This window comes from Marmota marmota, unplaced genomic scaffold (genome assembly GCF_001458135.2).
Source record: "Marmota marmota marmota unplaced genomic scaffold, marMar, whole genome shotgun sequence".
NCBI lineage: Eukaryota > Metazoa > Chordata > Mammalia > Rodentia > Sciuridae > Marmota > Marmota marmota.
Genome location: NW_026000169.1, coordinates 13,355,863 through 13,379,499, shown reverse-complemented (window position 1 = coordinate 13,379,499; position 23,637 = coordinate 13,355,863). Strand labels below are relative to the sequence as shown.

General features: G+C 36.2%; 1 protein-coding gene across 8 annotated transcripts in view; it reads left to right on the top strand.

Annotated features, from left to right (window-relative positions):
• The window catches only part of Itpr2 (inositol 1,4,5-trisphosphate receptor type 2), a 484,436-nt gene that overhangs the window by 213,401 nt on the left and 247,398 nt on the right, over nucleotides 1–23,637 (top strand). For all 8 annotated transcript variants that reach the window (XM_048787344.1, XM_048787341.1, XM_048787343.1 and 5 more), the window contains 6 exons: nucleotides 7,705–7,794; nucleotides 7,925–8,050; nucleotides 13,010–13,132; nucleotides 13,771–13,971; nucleotides 15,948–16,199; nucleotides 18,980–19,105. In XM_048787344.1, the coding sequence (XP_048643301.1) occupies nucleotides 7,705–7,794; nucleotides 7,925–8,050; nucleotides 13,010–13,132; nucleotides 13,771–13,971; nucleotides 15,948–16,199; nucleotides 18,980–19,105 (918 nt within the window). The remainder of the gene's footprint in view (nucleotides 1–7,704; nucleotides 7,795–7,924; nucleotides 8,051–13,009; nucleotides 13,133–13,770; nucleotides 13,972–15,947; nucleotides 16,200–18,979; nucleotides 19,106–23,637) is intronic.

Here is a 23,637-nt window from a genome sequence, read left to right as displayed (position 1 = left end):
CTCTTTTCCTTCTGAGCTTTTTTTTTTTTTTTCTCCTCTTACTGGATAGGTTATGTAAGGAAAAGAATTAACTGAAAAATGTCCCCAGGGCTCACTCTGAGTTGCCTGGACATCGAGCTGCCTGGGCTGATAGGAATGGTAGAGGTAGTCCCTCACCTTCAAGGTGCTGTACACTATCTCAGCTTCTCATGGGACCTGGGACTTCTGCCCCCATCAGTCGTCCAATTTCTATGAGCCCCACAGTTGGTGTCCCTAAGCAGTTTCTATAATCAATGGCTCAGACAGTTGTGAGTTCTTCCATTGAGAAGGTTACTCTTAAACCTGCCCAGTAAGAAGTTACTGTGGGAGTTAGGAGAGCAGTTACTTGGAAATCTAGACCCATACTGGCAACTGGCTGAGCTCCCAGTGTTTCTCTATTGGCTGATGGGAGAATGGAGGACTCATGCCTTATCTTTTCTTGCTGATGCTCGGCTTGTAGTTTCCTCTTCTCCAGAATCATTGCTTACCCTTGTTGAGGGATGCTGTGGGGCCATCCCCAGTACTGTTCCTTGGTGCAGCAAACTGCGTGGAGCCACATGGCATGAGTGATGTTGTTCTTCCTTGTCTCCATGGTTGTTTTGCACATACCTATTTACAAGTCCTTTCAGAAGATTTCTTGACTGCATTTCACTGGGAAATGATAGTCTTCTTATTGTTGAGATTTTGGGTTGTCTTTCTTAGCAATAACATCCCTGATAGGCATTGGATTTTAGTCAGTAGCTTTATCTTAATTATTTCTATTACTTCGTATACATAACTATTTATAGATTTATTCCCTTCTTCTTTGTCTCCTTCCCCATCTCCCTTCCTCCATTATTCTTTCTCTATTTCTTTCTGGCACACCTTCCCTGTGTGTTGATGTGTCTATTATGTCTGCATGCATTACTCATTAAAAGCAAAATCTGTATTCTGTTCTTTGCTTACCACTTTCAGTCTTTTCTTTGATAAAGCAAAACGAGGAGGCAAATCTCTTTAGAAGGATATCTTGAAAGACAATTCTACTTTCCCCAGGAGGGGTACTTGATTTTTCATAGTGGGAAAATAGTTCTACATAAGCACTGTTTCTTCAGCACAAGTTGTGATTGAGGAGGTGACACTTGACATCAGGGACTGGTGGAATGTTGAGTCCTCATGGCCTAGTACAGAAAAGAGTTCTTGTGTTTTAAACAAGCCTACTACTTGGCTTGACCAATACAGGATGCCAGGGTAATTTCGTGAAAAACATTAATTCTATAATTTGGGCAGTGCTTTCCTTTGATAGAATCTATTTTCTTGTCTTTATATTCTATTTTTACTCCAGAACTCATTGTTTAGTTTATCTTATTTGTTTATGTCACAGTACTTATCCTTGTCCTTATGTCTGAGCTAATGTTAGTGAAGGTGATTTCCAGAGATATGGATCAATAGGCCCTTCTGTCTGACATACTGCTGAAAAATAATTTTTGGGTTTTACCCAAATGCTAGTTTTATATATTCTCATTCTATTTAGTTGTAATGCAAATTCTTAAATGTAATGCTTACACTTCCTGAATTTGTTATTTAAATTACTTCCACAAGAAGAATCTTCTTGTCTTCTACCCTATATTTAAAATTAATGCTGTTTTAGCAGGAAACTTAGTATTTCCCTTCATGTTAAAAGAACAATTACTATCTTACCCTTTTGTTAAAGAAATGCTTCCACTTATTTTTAATTCAATACAGGTTATTAATGATTAGATTCCTAAGGTTCTAAGATTCTTGGTAAGTGTCTTACAAGGGAACAATTGAAGTTGATACAGTCAGATCAGCACAGGTTTGTCACTAGATCAGGTGCCAACATTTCTGTCATGACTGCTTGATTAGGGCAGTTACTTGGTTGAGAGTGATTCCTTCCTGCCACACATTCGTTCAGTGGCCTCCTCTCACAGCCACTTCTGTGAGGACTGTAAGAAGGATGCTTTCTTCACATGATGCCGCAGGTACCAGAAGTGGTTTCTGGGGGTATGATACACGACTGTTCTCACTTCCCGTATAGTGCTTTGTTACTGTCTACCACTCTCATGACTAAAAGGCCGCTCGTTATTTCCATGTTTTATAGAATTCTGGTGAGGTTTTAGCCACCCCTTAGTTGCACTGCAAAATTTCTGGGATAAGCTAGATGTGGTAATTGCATATCTGTAGTCCCAGTTACAGGGAAGGCTGAGGCAGGAGGATTGCTTGAGGCCAAGAATTTGGGGTCAGCCTGAGCAACATAGCAAGACTCCATTTCTTTTTTTTTTTTTTAAATATTTATTTTTTTAGTTGTAGTTGGACACAATGCCTTTATTCCATTCATTTATTTTTATGTGGTGCTGAGGATCGAACCCAGGGCCTTGCTCATGCTAGGCAAGTGCTCTACTGCTGAGCAACAATCCCAGCCCCAAGACTCCATTTCTTAAAAAAAATGAAAGAAAGAAAGAAAAACAGCTTTTCTGTGATGGCCATTTCCTGTTGCATTATGACAGCCATTATTCGTTTACAGTGAACATACCTGTCACTGATATATTCCCAGTATTTCCTAATATCTCTATAAAAGAGCATACTGTCCAGGGGCATGTGCTTTTTGTTACTTTATTTCTCAGACAAACAGATAGTAAATTTGGGGTGTTTTCTTGGATATCAGATTAAACATAATCAAATACCATTTAAAATTATATCAAATGAGTCAGAAAATTCATTGTATTTGCAGGAGGACAGGGTGTGTGGGGGAAACAGGTTTAGGGTCAAGTTAGGAGTGTGTATACTTATTCTCTCAAAAGGAAGGGATTTGGGCCTGGGTTGAGGGAAGCCTGAGGGAAGTCATCTGCCAATAAGGGAGACACAGCCTCCTCAGCCCATTGTAAATCTTGGTCCAATCCTTTCAGCAGCCCTAGGCACTTCTTGGGGAAGCAGAAACTGTCAACCATGAGCTGGAGGTGTACAATAGTGGAGTTTTTGCCTTGCACATACGAGTCCCTAGGTTAAGTCTATCACTACAAAATACAACAAAAAAAGAAATGGTCAACCACGACACCATGATGGTCCAGATTAATTTAAGTTCAGACACATAGATCTAGGGTATTTTAGGCATTTTGCACCCCCCTAAATGACTAGTAGGTGATGGGACTCTTAGATGGGAGGGAGAAAAAAAACCTATCATCCCCATAAAAGGCTCTTATTCAGTTGTCTGAAGAGGGTAAACATTTATTTTGAAGTATTAATTAAATTATAATCTGATTGATCAATAAAAATATGAAAGACTGATTATTAGATCTTTACCCATGTTTTAGAGGGAGTGAGGAAAGGAGAAGGAAGGCACTTGACATCTGAGATGTGGGGACCCTGGATGGTTAATGAAGCCCCTGATGGGGCTGAAGAGTGGTTACATGAAGGGAAGGCTGGGGATCCAGATGGTGACCAGAATGCTTTGCCATCTTGCTGACTTGACAACTTTGCTGAGGAAGGACCTCCTTAAACTTCAGTGGGGTGGGGAAGAATAGAAGGCATGCATTGAGCTATTTTAATCGTGCAGCTGCAGTTGCCGGCAGCTCTACATGGTAGGATTTGGAAAGTCCTATTTTTAAAAGCATGATTGCCCTTGCTTAAATTAAGAAGCTGGGTCCCCACGAATTGGTGCCAGTGTTAGCTGCCATGTAGTCCATATGATACTATTTTATTACATTACTTTTGCTGTTGATACAAAAGAGTTTCCTTGCTCCTTCCCTACCCACACCCAATTAAAAAAAAAAAAAAAAAGAAAAATTTAAAACTGGGGAGAAACCTTTGTTTAGAAGCAGAATTCACTCTCTGTGTCTCTGCCTAGAACCCTGCTACCCACCCAGTATCTAGACTCTTCTTGCTGTCTTGTTTCTGAACCTACTGCTTTTTTATTGTGGTACATACTATACAATTAAAAATATAGCTGCTTCTATAAAATCACTTAATTAAGCTATTTCCCATATTCCATTAGAAGAAGTAAATTTAGGTTGTCCAGATGACAGGAAGCAATTATAATAAAGTACTAGTGCTGTTGGAGCTCCATATTTATTCTTTGTCACCCATTGTCAGGGGTCATTTGGGTGTGTTCTGTAAGTGTGGCACTGTTCGCAGAGTTAGACATTTTTCCTGGACTTGCTCAGCATTTTGCACTTTTCTAGTGTTTTGTCATTAGAATTAAGTTAGAGCTTTGTAGATCTGGTTACTTCAATAGGGCTAAGGCTGTGAAGGATATAAAAAATACAGTTGATTTCTGCCCTTTTTGGAGGAAAATTCTTAAAACATGCTTGTTTAGAGCATTTGCAAAATAAAATAATAAAAACCTAACTGTAGGTACATTGTTTACATATTTCTTAGATTCCCCTGATGACTCACTTGGAATCATCCAGATGTTCTTTGGGTTAATACTTTTGTTCCACTTAATTATGTTGCATTATTTTCTGAAATTAAAAGGGATTGTTTATTGAATTCTCCAGTGTTGTCTCCTTGGGTTGACTGCTGGCAATTTTAAATTAAAATCATTATTCTTCATGATTCCCATAGTTAACACAGCTTAGCATTGTCTGAGTCTTCCCCTGGGTTGAACTAAAGAGCATAACTTCTCGTACCGTAGTACATTTTGCCTGAGATCACTTTTCTTAAAACAAGTCTGTTGCTTTTTATTCAGGTCATTGTTTGAAAAATGGGCTTCAATGTATTGGCCAAAACTTTGCCTGCATTTTCGACTGCCTTCTTTAAAAGTCTATCTTTGGAGCTTTGTCAGTCCTTAGACTTGGTAATATCTTAATCTTGATTTGTGGTATAGATTTGATTTTCCTTAATATTTCTTCCACAAAAAGAAAAACATCAAACAGCCTTATAAAAATTCAACCTCTACCTTTGAGATCAGAAAAAGGAAATTTAATTATATTTCTACCCTTTTCAATTTCTACCTCTCATCAATACATTCCTTTTGGTATGAAGTAGAAACCCTAAGTGTCTCATTCTCTGACCTACAGTCTCTTTCCATCTAGAGAGTTTCCATCTATCTTAGCCACTTGACCTGCCTTGCCTCTTCTATGCTAGCTTTGCTTACAAAGACAGGTTAATATTTTCTTCTATGACTTTTTAGGATTCATTTAATGTTTAGAGTCTGGCAGACAATGTCTCAGTTTTCCCCTTTACCTGGAGTGGAGGTTTCACTGTTTTGTGTCCCTCCTTGCATTTATTAGGATAACTAGGGGAAACAGCCCTGAAATCAGCCTTAGTAAGCTTTTGAATGCTTTCACCATTTGCTTTTTTACCTTTTGCAGTTGCAGTTCTGTTGAATGAAAAAGAGACGATTGGTCACAAGGTAGAAGGTAATAGGGAAGAGTATCACACCACAATAAAACAGAGAATGGGGCTTAACAAAAAATGGGAATGAACCACAGTCTCAAATGCTGGAGAAAGTTTTGGCAATTTTGAATCATTAGCATGTAAAGCAATCAATGTGGCCTAGATTATTCTTTTGAGATAATAGTAGAATCAATAATCTGAGAGGCAAGACTGCTTTCCAGGGTGGGCAGTATCACTGAATGTGTTTGAGTAGCCTCCAATTGACCATATTTTAAAGAGATGAGAAAGAGTAGAGGGTAGAAACTAGTTGTATATAAGAAATAAGACTGAAGCAGAAAAGAGGAGGCAGGGAATTTTCAAAATCCATACATCAAAAGTTTTGTTCTCTAAGGAAAAGGAGATAGGTCAGTTTGTGATAGTGGAAATTTTGGGTTGAAAAAGGGAAAAGTAATTTATGGAAATTTCCTTCTGCTTAATAAATGGAATAGGAGGTTACCTGCTAAAGTGGAATTCAGATTGGGAGGCTTGGCACAATATTTGCAAGGAGCAAAGTGAAAGAAGAATGCAAAGCTGACAATGAGTGGTGCTGGCTAAACCCTTACCAAGTCACTCTGAGGCTATAAGGTGTTTTTTTTTTTTTTTTTTTTACCAGGGATTGAACTCAGGGAAACCCACCACTGAGCCATATCCCCAGCCCTATTTTGTATTTTATTTGAGACAGGGTCTCACTGAGTTGCTTAGTGCGTCATCATTGCTGAGGCTGGCTTTGAACTTGAGGTGCTCCTGCCTCATCTTCCCCAGCCGCTGGGATTACAGGGGCTTGAAGCTTTTCATCAGAATTGTTGGACCAGCAAGCAAAGTATTTTTTTCCCCTTGGTTTGTATTACTTTTATGATTCGTCCTGGAGCACAGTAGGAAATATAGCCCAGGACAAATGAAATTATATTGGTTGGCCTCATGTTATTTTTCTTAATTTTTTCTGAGCTTGGACTGGGGTCCTCTGTAACTGTGAGAGTCCCGTGCCTTCAATAGTCAGGAGTTTAGGGTGTTTTTAATCCAAGTTGAACCTGATGTTCATCCCAAGTGTAATTTTGAACTTAGTGTAAATGAGAGAGGTAATGGCTCAGTCTTGTGCAACCTGTTCCGTCAGTTCTTGCTGTTTTCTGCTCAGCACATGTGCCTTTTCTCACTGCAGTCCCTTTGGCTAAGATGACTTTCTGCTCTGACCAAGTTGTCCCCCTACTGCCCAGGCATCCCCTGTGCTTAACTGGTTTCTACCTTTGAAAACCTTGGCTTAAACTTGACTTCTTTCATAAAGGTGTCTAAATTGTAGCCATTCTCTCTCTTTCTCTGAGTAGTGAAATCTGCTCAATTCAAATTTACCCTTTTTTTTTACTAGAGCTTTCTAGTTAAACATAGTAATTGGGTTCATCTAGACAAACTTCAATCAATTTTTTATTTTCTTACTTCTCCCTATTTTCTTAGGTAGGCTTTAATTTTGTTGTAAGAAGGGTCATATCTTTTATTTATTTTTTGATCCATTCACCATAGTCTAGTACCAGATATGTACTGTTTTAATTTAAAATGTTCAATATGGAATTATTTATAATCACTTCTATATGGTTATTACAATAGTTAATATTTAAAATATTTGCATTCCTTATATTTGTTTTTTATAATGCTTCAGATTAATAATTATTATAAGTAAGTGTTTTTGGTGTTTCAGGCATTAAGCTTTAGTAATGTTGGTAATTTGAAATACTATTTATAATTAAAGTTTTATTTTCCTGCATTCATTTTCATGGCTGTGTACATGCTTGGGTGGCCCCAAGTCGTGACTCTTAAGGATGTCATGGTAACCTGGCAGAGAATCCTTGGGTTAAGTTGTTCTTTCTTCCCTTCCTGAGATGTGTTCAGCTGTTATGATATGCTCCTTCACTCTTTATTTCGTTATGGGTTATCCATGATGACAAAATTATATCTTTTTTATGCTCTGAATTTTTACTGTTCTTTTTCTAAAGACAACATGAAACCATGATATTTTGAAATATACACATGTATACACACAAATAGGTACATATATACACTAGCATTATATAATAACTTTTATTTTTAAATACAGTTCATTAATTATTAGTAATATCATTTATCTTATAATTGGGTTCTTATTAGGCAGTGGTAATTTACATGGCTTACTCAAGCCAAGGAGCTTTTTATTCAATAAAGAAAATACAAAAGAAAAAATTTAGGTTGAAAAATAAATTCATTAAAAATAATCACAAAGTATATTTATTACAACATAAGTTTATTATCAAGCTACATATGGCATAAAATACATGTTTTTGTTTATTTTAGGAATCAAATATTTTAAGTCCAGTGCAAGATGGAACAAAGAAACCCCAGATTGACAGCAATAAGAGCAATAACTACAGGATTGTAAAGGAGGTCAGCAAATTTACAATATCTTTATATAGGATTATATTTGCATGATATTAAATAATTATCATAAATAATTGTTGCTTATATATTATATTTATTTAATATTGTTGTTTATAATGTTTACTTCTTTTTAAAGATTTTGATCAGGTTAAGTAAACTCTGCATACAGAATAAAAAGTGTCGGAATCAACATCAACGATTACTGAAAAATATGGGGGCTCATTCTGTGGTGTTAGATCTTCTGCAGATACCCTATGAAAAGGTTTGTCCTTAAATACCTTTTTCTTTAACTTTGTATTTTGATACAATTTTAAGTGTATAAAAAAGTGAAAGAGAGCTTTTCTTCTCTTTACTATTTGAGATTGAGTCCCCTACCTGATCACCGTCATCTTGGAGCCAGTTAGTGTGTATTTCATGCAAAGACATGGTTCTACATGACCACACTACAGCCTTCCAAATCAGGAGGGATATGACATTTTGCTGTCACCTAATCCCACACACCATTCAAATTTCTCTTTGTCCCGGGAGTGTCCTAATTGACACAAGGATCCACTTTAGAAACATGCAGTTTGGGGTTGTTATGTATTTAAATTTTCTGGTGCTGGAACTCTCATGTCATTGATACTTTTAAAGATAGCCACTTATCCTGAAGAATGGCTTCTAATTTGGGTCAGCTGTTATGTCCTCATGGGATTAGACTCAGTAAAGCATCTTTGATAGGAACATAGCAGAAGGATGCTCAGTTCTTCTCATTGCTTGCTAGTAGGCAACACATGATTTTAATTGCCCCATTATTCATGATGTCCGCTTGGATCACTTGATTAAGGTGGTGACTGCTTGGATTCTCCACTGTGAAGTACTCACTTTCCCTTTGTGATTATTAAGTATTTTGTGGAGTGATTCTGTGAAACTAAGTAAATATCCCATTCTTCATCTAACTTTGAGTACATCCTTTCATTTACTTGTATCAGTGTGGACATGCAGAAGTTCATTTTACTCAATAGGTTATAATAGGGTTCTATCATTATTTTGACTCACAGTTTTCCCCAGAACTGGCCAGTGAAGCCCGTTCAAGCTAGATTCTGTGTCCTCTAACATGTCCCCATCATCATGATCTGGCACAGTAAAACGTTCCAGGTTCATTCTACTTCAACTTTGAATCAGCCATTTCTTCAAGAAGCCCTGGTTCTATTTGATAGAGAGTGATCTTTAGAACCAAAGTTTTGGAAAATGAGTGTGCTCGTTGCTATTGGAATGTTGCATTTTCCATGTCCTCTGAACAGACAAAGTCAGAGATATGCATATGTGTGTGTGTGTGTGTACATGCACATACATACATTCATGCACACATAAAATATCCAAGTTACATTGACATTTGTTTTCTTATCTGTTTATACATTATTGAAAACTATGTTTTCATAATCATAACTCATTTCAAAACCAGAGTTCATGTTAGTTTCTCTTTTTCGGTACTGTGTATCCATTCTCTAACAGTTAGAACCCTGTCCTCTCCCATTGTCTTCTTAAGACAATTACTTATTTATAGGTACCCAGTAAAAAAATGTCTTCCACTGCACTGCTGCCACACCTCCATATGAACGCCCACCCCTTTCATCGGCCACACTGGTCTCTCATATCACCCAGTAGGAGATCTTTTCATCTCCTTTGGTGCCACCAGGCCAGGCCAGGCCTTTCTCTGTTAGGATGCCCTCCTCACTTGGTCTTCTACTGGGTTGTCTGCCTTTCCCCTTTAGTTACTTTCTAATATATAAATTTACAAGTCTACCATTCCTAAGGTGGCATAATCCAGCCTGTGGTAAAGAATGCCACTGAAGAATTCTTGGAAGCCAACAAAAGATACTAAATCCTCAGTATTTATTTTCTGGATTATTTTATCTGATATTATAACATGGACATTGGACACATGATTAATTTCTTTCTAATCATATAACTGAAGAATTGAACATTTTTTACTCCTTTGTTTCTATGGGTTTATTAAGTTTTAATAACTAGATTGTTTAGAAATAATAATAAAAATAGAAAAGAAGTGAGAAGAGAGTTACAGGAAGCAGGAGCTGCTGTAGCGCTGGCCCCAGGGATGCCCTTCTGCCCTGCTGGCTTTTCAGTGGGAATTGGGCGTTTCTGTGACTGAAGTGTCTTCATTGTCTTCTAACTATTCCTGGGTTACACAAGTTGAAAGAAAGTGTTAGAAGATTTTGAAGTAAAATTTTCCCACTTTTATTTAGAAATGGGGTTATTTTTAGTCTTGTTAGTCTAATTGATTCTTCCCTGTTTTAAATATGAGGAAATGGGCCTATTAAGGACTTTAGGCTGCTTGCTTAGTTATAGATGGCATATAGACCCTTAGATTAGGAAAAAGGAAGACATTAAACACAATTAATATAAGCTACGACTCAAAACACAAATTCATTCTGAATCTCTAATAATGGCCACATGACAAATGGGCAATGCATTATATATGAAGTTATTAATGATTTCAATAATGTCGAAAGACCACTTTTTAAAAATTAAATTATTTATTTATTCTAGTTTGTTATACATGATGGCAGAATGCAATTCATTTCATATTACACATAGAGAGCACAAGGAGGGAGGGCAGAGGAGATGTGAGCTGGGTGGGGAGAAGTGGGTGTTCAGAGATGGGGAAAGGCAGAGAATATTCAGAAAGACTGGGGCAAAACAAGGACGGGCTGGGAAACAAAGGGAGGGTCTAAGGACTAGAACCCAACAGATATGAGGACAAATAAAGAGAAGACGAGGAATATCTAGAAGTCAGGGAAGTGGCAGGGGCAACTATGGGAGGTGTAGAAACATAAAGGCACAGAGAAGAGCGACCATGAAACAGGCAGAGAGAAAAAAAATGTCCCCCAGACAAAGGAACACATTTTTTAAAAAATAACTTTTATTTTTCAAAAGTTAATATGTACTTTCCAGGAAACATAAAAATGTAAGTAAAGAAGAACGTCATCCAGTCACAAGCAGTTTAGTCAGGACTGTCCTGGGTCCTGCCTGTACATTCGCAGCATCCTATTTTGTGTGGTTGAGATCATAGACCTCAACTGTGGTTTTCCACATCATGAATATTCACCAATTCAAAAATCCCAAGGCTACAGGAGTATTTTTTTAAACCAAGCATCTACTACACCAACTCAATATGTTAGGAAAAAATTATAATCCTGACTTTCTTGGGAACAAAAATTTCACCAAAGACAAAAATGGCATCAGGATTCTAGATAGATGAATTGGCAGAGTTACAATTAAAAATTTATATGCAAATTTAAAATACTTAATACTCAATTTAAAATGAGACATAAAGCAGCAGGGTACACTGCAATAATGTTTCTAGGAGATTCATTATCAGATTTCTACTACTAAAATATTAGCAAGAAAGCATGTTCCCTGTGAATTAAAATATTCCAGCAGTACAGTCAGAAGATGCACACACACCAGTGGCTCACATCAAAATATAAATCCTTGAGCACTTGTTCCACTTTCCCCTGTGTACTTCCTTCTTCCCCTCTTCTCCAGCCCAATGAACAAGTTCTGATACACACTTTGGAGAGATAAAACAATTCCATGTCCAAGATGCATCTTTTCTATCAATTATGACACTAAGATATGTATGATTTAGCTAATTTACTAGCTCTACTTTTTATGATATACTGCCATCTTAAGACATCTATAAAACTTAGATGTTGTGAAATAATATGTGAACTTTGTGTATAATAAACACAAGTACTTTACCAAATAGTAAAGTACTATATACCATATAGATCTAAGGCTATAATCTACAACTGTCTTCCAGACACAGAAATAATAGTAGAGAGCCTTTCTCCTTCTGCTTTTCTTCCTCTTCACCATTCCAGTGACTAAGTTTCGAATGACCCCTAGTTCCAAGAGATGGATTGATAATGGTCATTCCCAGAAGACAATTATTCCTAAAAAATAATAAAAGAATATTTGTGGTGGGATTGTTTTGCTACTTCTACAAACTTTGAGCATTAGGACTTATATTTTAATACCTAGCAATATTAACCAAAATGCACATAAAACAATGATTAGACAATCAGAACTAATCTAAGGGGCACAGAACCCTTCTCTCTGCATACTTTCTCCTTCTCCCACCCACCACCCAGTGAACAGTCAGCATATTCTCCAAGATGTCAAATTTAATAATTCCATTCACCAAAATGGCAACCATTCTTAAGTAGTAACAAAAATACTTAAAGGGCATTACTTTACCCTCTAATTTTACCATATTTGGGGTATGGGTAGACATCTTGAAAGACTAGATGTTTCCAACAAGGACTTAAATGTTTTGCTGTGTATATATTATATATAATGGACAAAGAAGTCCCAATTTTGCAACATCTCATTTCTACATATGAAAGAGGTTTCTGGTGTATGACAGAGTGGTTAGTATAATTAGCACATTTTGTCTACTTTGTGTTGAAATTCATAGGAAATTCTGTCCTCCTAAATGACTTCTGAATATGAATTTGTTTGACAATCTCTAAGCATTACATATGCCTGTGCTTGTTCCCTAGACTGAAAGTAGAGAGAAGGAACTGGGGAGGGAAAGGTTCAAGGATAAACGGTCATATTAGAAGATGTGTCAGATTATAACCATTGCTACATGTGCAATTTTATTTACCAGTGCTGTGTGCATAGTGAATAAGTTCTTATAGGAAATATTTAGTCCTTCTAGATATTTAAAAGTGCTTGATATATTTAGAAGTAGAAGTAGTAAAATAAAATTTTTGTAAATATCTCGTAAAAACTGGTAGGAAATCTCGTGTTTGGAATTGTTAAACCATCTCTGAACAGTTTACTATCTATACTTTTTCATTGGGTTGAGAGATTGGGGAGGAAAGAAGTTGCAAAAGGTGTTTTGTGAGAGTGTGCTAGAAAATTTCAACTTTCCCATTGCCTTTGATGTTATATGCATTTCATTTAAACCTTGCTGCATTTTACATTTTGTGTACATACTGGACAAAGGAGTCCTAATTTTGTTAAATCTACTCTATAGATATTAAAGAGGTTGCCAATGTATGACAAATATAGAGTTAGTAAACTAACACATTTTGTGCAATTTGTGTTACAACTCATAGAAAGATAATCTTCTGAAGGAATATTTTTTTGATAGTATTTGCACTCAGGTTTGTTTCTCTGTATCATGTGCTACTCTTTTAACTTACAGAATGATGAAAAGATGAATGAAGTAATGAATCTAGCCCATACCTTCCTGCAGAATTTCTGCAGAGGAAATCCACAGAATCAAATTCTTCTTCATAAACATCTGAATTTGTTTTTAACTCCAGGTGTAAGTATTTTAGTGATTTCTAATATTTATAGTAAAGTATGCATCAGATTAATCTTAGTAGCACTAATGAACAGAATTTTATTAATCCTTGTCATCTCATTTCTTCCTTGTAGGTACTCTCTCCTTAAAATTGATCATCTTTTTATTTCTATTAAGGACTCTTTTAAAGTAAATTTAGAAATTGCAAAAATTTTATATGCAAATGACAATTTCATTTTTTCATATACAGTTTAATGTTAGAACAATGATAAGGTATAACAAAGAACTAACTTAATAATACCGTAAGATAAAATATGGGTAACTTGAAGATAGAGTTAACTCTCGCCTTTTAAACATGTTTAAGCAGATCTTAAGAAAGAGCTGACTTTGAATAATAGATAATTAAATTAATGTCAAGAACACTATTGCTGACATGTTGTACTTCATGATAATAAGCTTCTGTCTTCAACTGAGTTCCTTTGTGAGCTGAATTTCTTTTAATGGTTAATGATCTCATTGCGTTTTGTAAAAGACTTGCACAGAAAATTCACTTGGGCTTCATATAAAATGTAAAGCTGATCACAAGCAGGAAAATTAGTCTAATTTTGTAGAATACAAAATTGATCTTGTCATTATTACAAAGCATGTTCCCTGTTTAGCTCCTTGAAGCAGAAACCATGCGGCACATCTTCATGAATAATTACCATCTGTGTAATGAAATCAGCGAGAGGGTTGTGCAGCATTTTGTGCACTGCATTGAGACACATGGCCGCCACGTGGAGTACCTGAGGTTTTTGCAAACAATTGTGAAAGCAGATGGCAAATACGTGAAGAAATGCCAGGATATGGTAATGACAGAGGTGTGTTCTTAGTTTGTATTTTATCAGTTTGACCTAAACAATATGCTTGAATGTGTATTTTCTGTTAATTTACCAGAAGAAAAAAGTCAAGCAACCATTTTGGAAAATTTCATCATGACTCCTTAAGCACAAATATATTTTGCTTTAGTCCAATGAAGCAACACATTACAACTTAAGTTTATGATTTTCTAAGAGTATTTTCGTTTGATTCATAATGAATTTGGGTATGTTAAATAATGACTAAAGTCTTACCATTTCACAAGCTTATTTGAAATTAAAGTAAAAAATTTAGTATTTTAAAGTTTTTAATAATACAACAAAGAGATAGAACTCTGTTTGTTTAGTACCTTTATTGTTCTGTTTCTGAAATGTAGAATGGGGGTTCTCTGCCATATTTTGCAAAGGCTTCAAAAGGAACCAGTCGATTTAAAAGCTACTTGTTGGTGCTTTATTATAGCAGGTGGGAACTTGCTACTTAGAGTAACACAAGAATCTATGAAGAATGAATGGCTGAAGTACTTAGTTTATTTTGCCCTTTTTATCTTGATGTTTGGTACCGAGTGAAATTTACATAAAGAGTGAGTTACTCACTAGGAACCAAGGGTGAGACTTTGGGGAATTGGCAGCCCAAAGAGCCCATCTGGATAAATCACCACTCTGTGACTAAATGGTTCTCTTGTGGCCCGTCTGGATTAAGGCAGTTTCAAGTCATGGCTACCAAACTGTTACACTGTATTATAGACTTTGTTGGTTTGGGGACAGTTTTGTAATAATATTCTTTCAAGTTAGGGATGGGAGATATTCTTGTATTGATTCAATATGAGTCCCTCCTGCCATTTAGAAATCTTAAAATTAATTCAGCAAAAGCTTAAAAATTTTAAATGTCAATTATTGTTATTAAACATTGTAAGGAATGTTTTACACTTGTAAAATTTACCTTTTTACAAATTATATTTACATTCACATTAGTTCTTCTTTAATGCATAGAAATGTGTGGGAAGTAATTTGATTTGGATTCTGATCACCAAAGAAAGAATTAGAATGAGAGAGTAGCAAATATTTAAGCCATCCCTATGGCATTTATCAAATGATGTGTTTCCATGTGTGAGGAAGTATTTTTAATATTATGTTACTATTTAATATATTTGTGATATGTATACATTTTTCTTCCAACAAAACTGCTCAATTCTTTGGCTTGTCAATTTAAATATGATAAAAAGATTAACAATTGTATATCTACTGTTCCCCACTAAAATACTCATATTGTGTTCAGAAAATTGGTCCTCGTAAGAGATAAACAATAATATTTTATGATGTTTCAGCAGTAAAATTGCTACTTGCTGGAATTTTCCACTAAAATTATAAATAAAATCTGAAGGAAAATTCATGTCCTAAAAGCCCTTACTATTCATTTCTTTGTGTCTCATTTTTTAGTAGTCTTCTCCTTATTTCTCCCTCTTCTGCTTTTACCTCTGTTTTCTTATGATGCTTTCCCAATAAACATGGAGTTTTCCAGACTTTTGTAGATTTATACTTGGCTCAATGTACTTGCTTACTTATTTAGTCACTATTGAAGTGGTTTGGGGTATATCATCCTGTTTAGTAAAAATTAGACATAAGTGATATCCAGTGTTTTGGCAGTAGAGTCCTCTAATATGGAGGGAAATAAATTTATTATTTTATAGGTTTGATTTCAGTGTCTAACTCACTGATAACCACCTTGCTACTGTCCATGTTGTCTAATTCTTGCCACCTCTGCCGCACCTATATCTCTCTGCCTCATTTTGTAGCTTTCACAACTTGGCACATGATTATAATCTTTTCACCATTCTTCCTTGGCATAATGATTCCTTCACTGTGTTATCTATGCTTTTTATAAAGAGATACAACTGTTTTTAGATAGATCAAGCCTTTGAAAATAAAACACAAGAATGAAAATTTGGATAGCAATGGAGATTCTCTTATTATCATTTCAGTTGATAAACGGGGGTGAAGATGTGCTGATCTTTTACAATGATAGAGCATCATTTCCAATCCTTCTCCACATGATGTGTTCAGAGAGAGACCGAGGGGATGACAGTGGCCCCTTAGCCTACCATATCACCCTTGTGGAGTTGCTGGCAGCATGCACAGAGGGGAAGAATGTCTATACTGAAATCAAGTGTAATTCCCTTTTGCCCTTGGACGACATAGTGAGGGTGGTGACCCACGATGACTGCATCCCAGAGGTAAGCCTGGCAGAAGCTCAGTAGCTGTAGAACAATCATAAAGTTTTGAAGTACATCTAAGTGCTGGAAGTCTCCCATACTAACATTTATGAGATCACACATATTTAATTGAGAAATTTTAGTTAGCTATATAATTTGGGAAATTTAAAAGAGCATGAAAAGATATATATATTTTAGTTATATAAGAAACTTGGAAGCAGAGTAAAACTTTTTTAAAGTATGGCCCCTGTTAGTTTACTGGAAGCTACTAAAAATGTCTCTTAAATTTTAAACATGGTAATCAGATCAAATGAAAACTTTACTTGTAGCCTGTAGTATATTTTTGAGCATAAACAGGCACTTCATAAATGATTTATAATCATTGATTGGAGAGGCTAGGCTAGTGCTGCAAGATCACACACGGGACTCTGTAAGTTTACTTTGCTTTATAATAGATGCGTTCTTGAAAAATACCACACACAGTTTGCTTTGTTCATATATCCTTCTTTACCCTCTCAGTTTGATTTATTTTTTTATTTTTTATTTTTAGTTGTAGGTGGATACAATATCTTTATTTTATTTGTTTTTATTTTTGTGTGGTGCTGGGGATGGAATCCAGTGCATCATGCATGCTAGGCAAGCACTCTACCACTGAGCCACAACCCCAGCCCCTCAGTTTGGTTTTGATGATATGGGGGGAAAAAGTAGCAGAAGCTGATTGTCTGCTATCAGGGTTCTATTAATGAGGCTTCCAGGAAAGTACATTTTAATAATTCCTTTCTTTTGTACTATTATGGTATATTATTGAAAATTTTTCAAATGTATGATATACTGAAAATTATATGAAACCAAATATTTGAAATTACAGTAACTTAAAAATGTGTCAGGGGAGTTAATTTTCCCATTTCTAAATAGTCTTCTGTAGTGATGGACTTTAAAGAAAATTTTTGGAAATTCTGTAGGATTGTTGACACCTCAATCCTAGGGTACTTCATGCCTTGATTTGTTTGAAATAAGATGGCAGAGAGAATATAGTATAGTGAGGAAATCTACGGGTTCTGTCCTTATTTATGGTCCTGGTTTTGGCTATGCCTCTTCCCATATGCAGCTCCCCTGAAAACACCACCCTTACTTCTAGGTTTGTGTAAATAATTCCCCTTCACCCTTTAGAACCTGATCTGGGCCTTACATCTTTAGGAACAAGTGTCCTGGCCTCTTGTAGCAGAGAGTCTATGAGTCTATAATGTGAAATTTGTCATTTGAATTTTATTCATTAGTAAACATATTTAGCCCTCATACTCTTTTCCAAGATTATAAACTCCAGGAGAGTAACAGTTAGGGCTGTTTCTGTTCATCATTACATTGTCTGAGATGGAACAATACTCAGTACATATGTTTTGAATGAATGAACAAATGAATCAAAGGATGAGTCAAAGTCCTGGATCATTTACTGCCTAGCGATATCACTGACTCCAACATATTACTTAATTTTTTCAATTTTCAGTTTCCACAGTTTTAAGATGAAATAATTATAATACATGTCTGATAGGATTGTTGGAGAATTGAATTAAATAAGATAGCACATACAAAATGCCTAAGGTGTTTGGCACACAGTAAATACGGCATAAATATTTGCTTCTGTGGCCTGTGATGGCATGCTGACTGGCTCAAATATTTCCCTATCTATGACCATCCTTGACACACACACCTACTGTGGATGGCTTGTGTTAGACCCCAGTCAAGCAGAGAAAATCACCAAGGTATGCAAGCTGGCCCTATGTTCCTGTGGTTCTAACTCTAACTCCATGGATCCCCGAAATAGTTTAATTAATTTTTTTGTGTATATACATTTTTCTTATAGATTTATAGAAATTCATTAGATTTTTATAATGAGAGAAACAAAGTAAATAAAATAAAAAATGACTGCCCTGTGTGCTTTCCACATGGTATATATTGATGAGACTCATCCTAATCCTTCATGAAGAATTTTGCTGATTCTGAGGAATGTACTCCATTCCCAAATAATACTTCTTTTTTGTTAACTATGAGTTTGTTTTTTTCCTCTGGATCAGTAGCATAAGTTTCTTTTTTTTTTAATGTCAATGAAGTATTATTTTGTCAACATATTTAAGCATTATATTAGGACTTCTGGTTGCAAGTGACAAAGACCTAACAAAGTAGTTTAAACAAGAAAGGGAATTTAAGGGGATTTTACTGGCTCTTGTACTTGGAAATTTGAAGGACTATTATTCAAGTGGATGCAGAGGTTCAGAATTCTTTCTGTTGTCCCTTGTTCCTTTGTGTCTTTGCCTCATTCACTTCTTCTGGGTATAGTTTTTCTCTCCACACACCTAGCAGATAGTTTCTTGAAGTTCAGATTTATCATGTTTCACTTTAGTAGCAGGTGAGGGCGGGGGTCAGGGGAGAGAGAAGGGAGAAGGGGCAGGGAAAGAGGGAGGGAGAAGAGGAGAGAGAGAGAGAGAGAGAGAGAGAGAGCGAGAGCGCGCAAGGGAGCACCCCTGACCCCTAGAGTCTCTGTGATAGAATGAGGGGCTTGGTTTGCATGAAATGCTCATTCACATATCAGTCCCTGGGCCTACAGACCTCAGTACTAGATCATATGTTCACCCCTGGATTGGAGTGGATTGTCCTGGAAAAAGAAAGGAAATGGGAATGCATTCTGGGTAGATAAACATGCGGTAATATACTACAGGAACTAACACATTTGAACCTTTTGTAATTGATATTTGAAAGTGATCACTAAAGAAATTAACTTTCTTTTGAATTTGAAATTTACACAGGTTAAAATTGCTTATGTGAACTTTGTTAACCACTGTTACGTTGACACTGAAGTGGAAATGAAAGAAATCTACACAAGTAACCACATTTGGAAATTATTTGAGAACTTCTTGGTGGATATGGCAAGGGTAAGTTGCGCTTTCACCTTTAAACACTATTCATGTTTAGTAAGGTTGGCAATATATGCTCTGACTAAACAGAATTAAACAGCTGAGATTTCCATCAAACCTACAACCTTTTGCTTCACTCTTACATTCATGAAGTTGTGAATGAGTTCCACCAGATTGTAAGATTTAATGTGTTAATGTCCACAAAATTCCTCGTACAGTATATGTAGTACCAGATAGTGTGCATTTCTTATTTTTACAAATGATATTTGTCTGTTATTAAGTAGAATTTTAGTAGCATTTTTACACTGGTCTGAGAAGACATTTGGCAGAGGTCAATTTGTAATCAACTCATACCATGAGTGCAGTTAACACCACAGGTGGGGGAGGCCTCCAAGCCTCAACCTCCTCTCTCAGGCAGGTAGGCACTTGACCTGACTGCAGACTTAGCATTACTCATTATTGCTCGTTCAGCCTTCCTTGGAAGCATGTTGGAATAAGTTAATCATGTGGTGTTATCACTCATGTCAGCAAAACTAGACTCTGCTTTTGCTTGGAGTCCATTTCCTCTTGTTTTTGTTTTGCTCTGTTTGGGGCAGGGTTTAGGAAAGGATGTGTGGAGCTGGATGGCATATTCTAGATACTGCTCAGCATGTTTTTGCTCTGTTATTACTAAGTAAATGAATGAATAGATAAAGAAAGGAAGGAGTGAATCTTCGGTTGAAAGATAGCACTGAATTCTCTTTAGTATGTGTTAGTCCTTCCTTTTGCAAAGTGAATTCTTACAATGTCCAGGGTCTATTATTTTAAAAATTAAAAAAATCTTCTTTAGTTTTTTCTTTAAAGTAATAGGACATGGAGTGAAAATAAGCCTTTCACTGGTAATGCTGTATAGATAACTCCTTAGACCTGTTATGAGTTACGATGGCCTGTGCTCATCTCTCTAGCCTGTCCATTCCTGAGTGCTGGTAGCTTTGTAGAGGCTTCATATACATTTCTTTGTTAAAGGATTGGTGAAGCCCTTATTTCCACCATCTTTCAGAATGTCATCTCACTGCCTTTCTATAGCCCCTTCTAGAAGGAGGGACAACGCAGCAGATACAGTAAAACACTATGACCCTAGATACCCACGAGCACCTTTGGAAAATACAGTGGGCCCTGTACTTTTCCTTTCTACTTAGCCACAGTTTCCAAGTGAGATTCACTCATTATACCTTTGGGTGGTTAAGTGTGTGCCATCTCCACTAGGTTCAAGTTCACGTGAGGTAGGGTAGTTTCTGTTTTACATCATTTCCATCTGACTGGAAGCCACTTTTACCTTTCTCAGGTAAATCTGCACCTGTAAAGAAACCACTCTGTTTTATATGAGATTTAACATAATACTCATATGTATTTCCACTGGCTTATGAAAAGTTAGTATCTAGCCAGATGCAAGAATGTGAAAGAATCTCTAGAGTCCTTGAAGTAAGGATGATTTCTGTGCCAATGCCTGAACTTTAAAATTGCACGTGCAGGAAGATGCTAAAGAGATTATGGACTGATTTGCTGAGTTGCACGCACTGTGATACTGAGTAGAGATAAGCCTAAGAAAGACCAAGGGCGTATTCTAGGCAGCGTGAGTTATAATGCTAAAATGACTTTTTTTTTTTTTTAAACCACAGAAAGCTGATGGTAACTGCCATTGATTATGGCACCTTGGAAACACTTTTCCACTAATGCATCTGGAAGACAAAAGTGTATATATTTATGTTCTTTTTTTTTTTTAAAAAAGTATGCCTGTGGGAAGGTTGCTTTTTGTTTGTTTTTCATTTTAGCTGTTTTGACAAAGCAGATGATTCATGTTATTTATTCTGTAGTCTCTAAGGGAATTTCAAGACCTTCTAGGTCTATTCACTTTTCATGTCTAACCACAACGGCTTAACTATATTGTGAAAGTACTTTTTCCTTCTTATTTCCCTCCTGTCCATATTTTAAGGCAGAAGTTCTCTAATCCACTCACCGGAGTTGTCAGGAAATCACCCTTTCTGTTTCCGGAGAGAAAAGGAAGCCTGATTCTTCCACATCTGGAATTTCTTTCTTCTCCTATAAAAAAAGATTAAGGGGCTACTTCAAATGTTTAGTTCAAATTATAAAATAAGTATGGTTAAGTGAGTAGAGATTGGTCTTTCCATTTAGTAGGGTAGTAGTTCTCAAGCTTTAGAATTACTTGGGGACTTATTAAAACACAGATTGCTGGGCTCTGACCTGAGAGTTTCTGATTCAGTACCTGGAAGATTTGGCATTTTTAAGATCCAAGGTGATGATTTATAGTTGCTGGTCCAGGGAACACACTTTGAGAATTGCTTTAGTAGAGAATGGTGGTTGAGGGTAGGTATTTTACAGAAGGTAGCCAGATCAAAGTCTGTGTCCACACTGGCTATGGTTATCTTGGGCAAGGTACTTAGCAGTCTCACCCAAAGTTTCCTTATTTATATAATGAATAGAATAATTTCATATTCCTCATGGTGTTCCTGGGAAGATTCAGTGAAATAAGGCATGCAAAACTCTTAGGAAGGTGCCTTCTAGGAGAGTGGGCAACTTCACCTATATCATTATCACCAGTATTATTGAAAAGTTGTATGGAGCCTAGCAACTTTAAAGTGCTTCCCTGAGACCTATACCAAATAATAATATTGAGTATAACCAAAGGGGGGATCATCCAGCACAGGTAGAAACCCAAAACTAGACACAAAGCTGGACATGCACAACGGTAGTTGATGAGTTGTCACAAAGGGCATGAATCAAATTCAGATGTTACAACAAAGTTATGAAATCCCATGATACTCAATTAAGTGAGAAATGGTGAAGAGAATCTGTAGGAAAGTATTTGGTAAGATGGATGTTGTGGTCTTTCCATAGCATGTTAGGATTAGAAGAGATGAATATATGTTGTTCAACTTTATGTCTAGTTCATAGTTTTCAGCACTACCTGAATATTTCTTTTAACAATGATCTTTCTGTTTTTGAGTCTTTTGTTTTTATTACCACTTAACTTAATTATTAAAAGCTCTTGTATTGAGTCAAATTTTAATTTATTATATAGAGAGTATACACACGTGTGTGTGTGTGTGTGTGTGTGTGTGTGTGTTTTGTGATAGTGAGGATCAAACCTTAGGCCTCATGCATGCTGGGTAGAAGACCTCTACCCCTGAGCTATCTCCTCATCCCTTATTTATGATAATTTTGACCTTGACATTCTTCCATCAATAATATTGAACAATTAAGTTCACAAAATATAAGTGTTTATTAGAAGCAACAAAATTTCCTTGTCTGCAGTCTATGTTGAAATTATAAAATTAAATGAATTTAAAACCTAGGTTGGCCTCATAATTTTATATGTGGGTTCCAATGAGATCATTTGCTAGGTGACTCCACTAGCTTGCTGTAGAATGGGCAGCCTTTCCCCACCCAACTTGTCAATTATTTCATATTTCCTTCACATCTTTCCATGAACCTATGAAGTCATTTGTGGGATCCTTGTTTTCATATACTTTGGGGTTCCCACTAGTCTGTCTGTGTTTCTCTTTAAAGGTTTGGTATTCAGGTTGGAGCCAACTACTTTATGCAGGGTCTGGCCAGCACAATTATGTTTTAGTAGAAATTTGGAGAAAAATTTTGTTTAAAAATTAATTGTTTAAAAATAAATGAAATATTGACACACAGTAGCACTCATTCTGCCTTCCGCCTTTCTTCCCGAGGTTTTCTGGAGCCAGCATGACAGGGGCTTTTTGGTTTCTTCCTCTTTTGTTTGCTGTGGACTACCGCCCTCCAAAAAGTCACCTCTATTAGGATCCTTCATTCTCTTGTTTGTATCTCCTTGTCTTTTATCATCTTAAGACCCATATAAGAAAATATTTCTTCAGAGATAATTTTTAATAAACTGGTGCCCAATTATTTCACATACTTACTCCATTCTGATTTCCTGACAGAGGCAGCATCCATGGGTTGTAAATACACCAGATTCAGGCAGGTCACAAAAGCTATTAGACCCATGAAAAGTTGTTACCCTGTCTTTTAGAGCATTTAATGACAGCCTACTTTGATCTATGCTCTAATGCAGCTAAAATTGGTGTTTGTAGGGCAGGAATGCTTTTCTTTAGCTTCATAACTGATTGTTGTGGTGAAGTCAGGGGACTTGAGTCATTATGAGAAAGCACAAGGAGGAAGGTGGACTATGATCAATGTCAGCCTCTGATTATGTATATGTTTTTGAAGATGTTCCCAATTTCAAGATCCTATAATACCAAGACTAGTCTAAGTGATATACTGGCAGAATGAAATTAGACCAAGGAATAATTTAGGAGGCACACCTAACACAGTGTCATATCATTGTCCCATCAGTCATTACTTAACAAGACAAAGATCTAAGTATTTCATTTTCAGATAGATCACTTGAGTAAAACCATACTCTCATTACTTAACTTACAAATAGGTAAAAGGTAGGAGAAAAAATGTGATTTATATGTACTTCGGGGCATACTTTCCTATTTCTTTCATTTTATAGGATTAAAAAG